At 36.4% G+C, this 6000-nt stretch overlaps 1 protein-coding gene across 2 annotated transcripts in view; it reads left to right on the forward strand.

The window, feature by feature from the left end:
* Positions 1-6000, forward strand: part of Phex (phosphate regulating endopeptidase X-linked) — a 240903-nt gene that overhangs the window by 222046 nt on the left and 12857 nt on the right. For both annotated transcript variants that reach the window (XM_055618656.1, XM_055618657.1), the window contains exons 17-18: positions 2093-2160; positions 4371-4501. In XM_055618656.1, coding sequence (XP_055474631.1) covers positions 2093-2160; positions 4371-4501 — 199 coding nt within the window. The remainder of the gene's footprint in view (positions 1-2092; positions 2161-4370; positions 4502-6000) is intronic.

Here is a 6000-nt window from a genome sequence, read left to right on the forward strand (position 1 = left end):
AGGAGTGAGAAATCTGGGAAATCAAAATATTGCAGGTCACACAATGCTAGCTACTGCTGCAAAAATTAGCACCATGTGAAATTACAAGTTTGTCCCATATAGGCTATGATAGCTCTATGATTGAAATGCATTATTTTACTTTTACTTCTTTAATGAAGGTTTGCAATGATGGAAACACAGTAGGAAACATTTTTTTCAAATGCAAATTACTTTGCAGGAAAGAAATAACAAAGGAAAGAATTGCCACCAAGGGGAAAAATTAAATCTTATAGCACTTCCTTGGGTACAGTTGAGACAAACAATTAGCATGTTAAGGATCATTACGTCCTGTAAAAACATGTTGCTTCAAAAAATTCTGTTCTTTCCAGCTTTGGTCTAACTGTTTGCTGGATGGTTTGATGTTGCATGTCAGGAAAGAACTATGAAATATTTTTAGCATAATTATGAATCTCACAATAATGATTCCAACTTCTCTTTATTTCTTAGCTTAAATAATTTCCATATGAGACATGTCCTTTACATGACATGATAAGGCTAATTAATCATGAATTAAATCACTGTTAGTTTTCTTATTGTCTTAGGAATGAAGAATTTAGTGGTGAATGAATAAAGTGAGGGTTTAGTCTTCAGGGAGATTATGCTAGAGAGCTCATTCATTTCCTCAACTTTTGTGTTTGTACTTTGCTCCAGTTATCTACGCTGTATAATAAAAGTACCAATGTCTTAGGGTTCTATTGCTGTGAAGAGACACCATGACCGTGTCAAGTCTTATAAAAGAAAGCATTTAGATGGTTGGGAAGCATTGCAGTGTGCAGGCAGACATGGGTGCTGCATCTTGATCAGCAGACAAGAGGAAAAGAGAGAGTGAGCTACTAGGCCTGGCTTGAGCTTCTGAAACCTCAAAGCCCACCCCCCAGTGACACACTTCCTCCAACAAGGCCACACCTACTCCAATAAGGCCTTACCTCCTAATAGTGCAATTCCCTATGGGTCAAGCATTCAAACAGAATAATCTATGGAGGCTATTCAAACTGCCACTACTACCAAACAATCATTTACTGGCTCACAAATCTACGATTTGGTTTAGCCCTGCTCCACTGGGCTGGATCACTTAGAATATGCTCACTTCCTCCTGCTCTTCTAATGGATGGGGCCCAGAAGGGCCGTTATTTCTTCTATGAGAGACCCTCACAATTTTGAGTTTCTCCATTGCTTTACCAGGCTTATTGCCCTGCAACCAGGCAAGCAAAAGTTTTTATATTATTGCTAACCTGCAGAAAGACTGCAGGTGAAAACTGCAAGGTATCTTAAGGTCTACTTCCTTGACTCCTTACATTGTATTCTGTTGGTCACAAGTCCCAAGGCCAGTCTAGATTAAAGTGCAAGTAAATAGATCACATCTTTGTAGGGGAAGAGAAGACATTTGCATTTAAGGGTAGGTGGAGTTGCTGGTGGCTCTCCTTATAGATAATCTACCACATGCTTCTTCAGAAGTGACAAGAAATAATGTAACACTTTCTCCAAATCTGATTAAGTCTCTGTAGTCTTTGCTATTCAGCTGTCAGCTTGTCTGCCACAGAAATAGAAGGACGTGACTAACTTCCAAATAGAATGATTCCTTTTAATCCCTACTCTATTAGTGAGTACATTTAGAAAACAGTTTAGCTTCTATGATTATAGTGACTTTGCAGTAAGTTTTCAGGAAAAAAATAAATAGTATATTTACTATTTGAAAGCCCTATTTTAGGTATTCAAATATAAAATTTTACTGCAACAGATATAGGACCACAGATGTCTTAAGACTGGAAAGAGCTTTCGAAATTTTGTCTTTCACATCCCTCATTTCACAGAGTGGGACACTAAGGCCCATACAAGGTCAGAGTGACAATGTTAGAATTTATGCTTCTTATTTGGATTAGATGAGAATGTTTAGAGAAATTGTTTTATACTTTTATGGGTTTGATTGTTAGATGTTTTTCTTATTACCATTACTAGAAAACAGCTTATAATGTTGGCTTTTCACTTAAAGTTTAAAGGATTATGCTATTAAGTTCATGCCTGTAATTTTTCTAATTGTTTATTTATGACATAGATCCCTGACTTATGGTGCTATAGGAGTAATTGTGGGACATGAATTTACACATGGATTTGATAATAATGGTAAGTAGTAGTTCATTTTATAAGTTGGTTCTTTTAAAATAATGTTGATTATAAGGTGTTAATTATTGTTATTACCTTTACATACTGGTATCATCATAGATTATAGATTATCCCAAGCAATATGATGCCAATTGAAAAGTTTTCTCATGTTTGGTTGTGATAGCTTGGTGATTAGGCTAAAGTGAAAAAAGAAAGACTTTGTAGTTTCCATAAAAGCCCCTTTGCATACAGAACAGTATAGTTGGGGCTGCTGCAGTTTTTTTATTTTTATTTTTTCTCCTTGCCATCTTATGATGTTTTCCCTGGAGGTGTGAGCTCTGCCCCCGAGATGATTGTATGTGAGGCTTAATTAAGATGTTAGCCTTGGGAACTCAACTGCCTGATTGCTTTGTATAATTTCAAGTGCTTCTTTTCTATTTTTCTTTATATTGGCATATATTAAAAATGAATAACATACAAATATTCTCTGTATCTTGATGGTATTTGAGCAAAAGGGAAAGGCAAGACAATAACAACCAAAAAAAAATCTCCTTTGAGAATCATCACTTTTAAGTTTGTATGACATTTCTTTCTTTATTTGTGTGTGTGCATGTGAGTGTGTGTGTGTGTAGATCAAGAGCCTTCCCATGTGTATCCAGGGTATTGAAATCATGTCACCAGGTTTGGTGATACGTGACTTTACCTGCTGAGGCACGGAGTCAAAAGTTATTTTAAAATTATCATTTTGTTCTTTTTACTTTCATAGTGTAATTAAACAGTCTTTCTATCTCTCTTCCTTCCTCCTTTTTTTCTGAAATACTATTCAGACCAACACAATGATTTGTAGACAGCCTTAAGAGCCTAGCAGGCCTAAGGCAGTGTATTGTCTCCAACATCCTTTCCTGGATGCTTATTCTGGGACAAGAGACAAATTGGCTTCTTTTTCTTCTAAATAATTCTTACATCTTACCAACTCTTTCTTAATACCTTTCTTGTCTCACCATCCCTTACTCCTCTGGTCTCCCCCTTCCTGTTAAAATGTAGCTTCCTTGTAAACACTTGAGTTCTCAGAGCCTGCATTTTTGTCATTGAATATTTAGTTTATCTAAGAGAAAATTCTTAACTAAGAAACAAAGGCATGTGGTGCTCAATTGGTTCTGGACCTTTCTTCTGGGGTCTCTCCAACAGGATATAATCTAATGATGGCAATTTCATCCTATAAAAATGTATTGCAAATATGAATACAAGCCCAGTAACTGATGACTGATGTGTTGGTGTGTGGAGGACAGCAAATCCATTCCTGGGGAATAGTGTTAGTATCAAGCAGCCTTGTTGAAGTGTTTTGGACTGTTCCAGTGAATGCTTCCGCTTAGGGGGCCTTTCATGTAAGGTTTTTTTTTTTTTTTTCTTTTCCTTTGGAGACTCTTATGTAGGGAATTTTCTGTGTAATTAAATTCAGACCATACCTTTGATTCTAGCAATATCCTTGAAAATAGATTTACACCCAAATCATTGTTTTGAAGGGTGTAGTAGAGAAGATGAATAAAAAGAGACCATGTAGCAAGAAAAACTAATCTCCCCCATCCACCAGTTACATTATGGAGATTTCCATCCCTGTTCCAAGTTTTCTTTTTAGATCAGCAATCCTCATCCACACAAGACATATGGGCCTTCTATCCACACTGATGACTGTGGAATGATTCATAACAGAGGGTTTATGTGTCTCTTGGCTCTTGGCAACATAAAGGAAGCAGGTTGCTATAGAGCTGAGTCAGGTTCTGTTATCCTATGGTTTGGATGACTCACTAGGGCTGTTCTTATTGGTTATTTGGAATTTCACTGGTAGTGGTACTTCAGTTTCCTCTGCTTTTTAAATAAAGGAAACTAATTTTGCTTGCCAGTGAATGTTTCAGGTCAAAGGACATACAAGATACAAAGGAACACAAGATTGGATAAGACTGGTGCACGTGTTAAAACTGATTAATTTCATTTTTAAAATGCCCTTTGTTTGTTTCAAGGAAAGATTTCCCTCAGTTCTTCGCCTCCTTTCCCTGTTTTTTACAATTAAATTATTCTATGACATTGGAGATGACGTAGGAGCTAATCTCAGGGACAGAGTCCCAGGCTGTCACGACTGGTTTGGAAAGTGTGTCGAGGTGAGGGAAAGGAAAGATGATGATTTCAGCTTGTATAAAGTAACACAGCTTTCACGATACTTTCCTTTTTGTTAGGCAGAAAATATGATAAAAATGGAAACCTTGATCCTTGGTGGTCTGTGGACTCAGAAGAAAAGTTTAAGGAAAAAACAAAGTGCATGATTAACCAATATAGCAACTATTATTGGAAGAAAGCAGGCTTAAATGTGAGTACAGCTGTGGTTGGGGCGGGAGGAATCTTGTGGGCCATTTTTCCTCATTTAGACATTAGCTTGCTTTAGTCCATTGGTTTGCCAAGCATGCTTCTGGGATCCACAACATCTGCCTTCCCTGGGAACTTGTTAGAAATGCAAATTCTTGATTCCTTCCCAGACCTGCTGAATCTCCAGGGGTGGAGCCTGATAGTCTGGGAGTCTCTCACAAGCCCTCTGGTAGTCCTAACAGACTTTGAATTTGGAGATTCACAGTACTACACAAATCCCCTAGCACAGATAAACAATAACATTCTTAAGAATCTCCTACACTTTATATTGTGAAATTCCATCCAAACCATTGTTAGGTTTAATTAACTGAAATAATATCTCACTATTTTGAACCAAAGTTTCTGAGAATTGATTAAACTGAGTCTTTAGTTATAGAGGTTTGAACAACAAAAAAAATGTACTTCGAAATGTTTATTTTGTTTCATATGTATATTTATAGTTTTCCAAGAAGACAAAATGCAATTTCATATGTGCTTTGAGGATGTGAAAATTTTGTCCCTTTCCTTTTTGCCCTTATCTTCATTTTCTTTTCTTTTCTTTCTTATCTTCCCTGCCTGTAGTCAATGTTAATAACCCTACTGTACTTTTCTCCTTCATTCAGGTAAAGCTAGACACACAGCTTTAGTTAATTGCTCCTGGTGATGGCCTAAGAATCCCTGGTGTGAATACCATAACCTTGGTCAACTAACCTCTTACCTAATGGGACAATTTTCAGTTAGAAATGATGATGTGATAAACATCTTATTATGCGCATGTTACTTTTCCCTGTGGGATACATTTATATTGTCATCAGAATAACATTTCATAATTCTGCAAGTGATAGGTAAAAGAATATATATATAATATATTACACATATATGAGGCTTTACTTTTCTTGTCAATTTATGAGAACCTTTAAAATGTCAGGGATTTTAAACTTCTGTTGTTCACATTATATGTATCTCCCTTAAGTGTATTACTCATGCTTTAAGATTTTTTTCTGTGATATCTTTTGACACACAAATATCAAAACAGTTTTAAAATTCCAAGATACTTAATCTCTCTTAAAATTACATTTTGTATTTATTTTCTGTCCTATGGAGACATCTTCTCTGCTCAGATTGCATAGGAAGCTGACAGTTACATGGAAGCTGCTCCAAATTGTTATTTTCCTCTTGCTGTGTTAAGATATTACAACCAAGAAAACTTATAAAAAACGCATTTAATTTGAGCCTTACAGTTTCAGACTGTTAGAGCTCATGACTATCATGGTGGGGAGCACGGCAGCAGGTAGACAGGGATGATGCTAAAGCAGTAGTGGAAAGCTTATATGTTGAGACAACCGTGAGTCAGAAAGAGAGAGGATAGAGAGAAAGAGAGAAAGAGAGAGAAGAAGAATGAAGGAGAAGAAGAAGGAGAAGAAGAAGAAGAAGAAGAAGAAGAAGAAGAAGAAGAAGAAGAAG

This window comes from Psammomys obesus, unplaced genomic scaffold, assembly GCF_907164565.1.
Source record: "Psammomys obesus unplaced genomic scaffold, mPsaObe1.curated_primary_1811, whole genome shotgun sequence".
In the NCBI taxonomy this organism is placed as follows: Eukaryota; Metazoa; Chordata; class Mammalia; order Rodentia; family Muridae; genus Psammomys; species Psammomys obesus.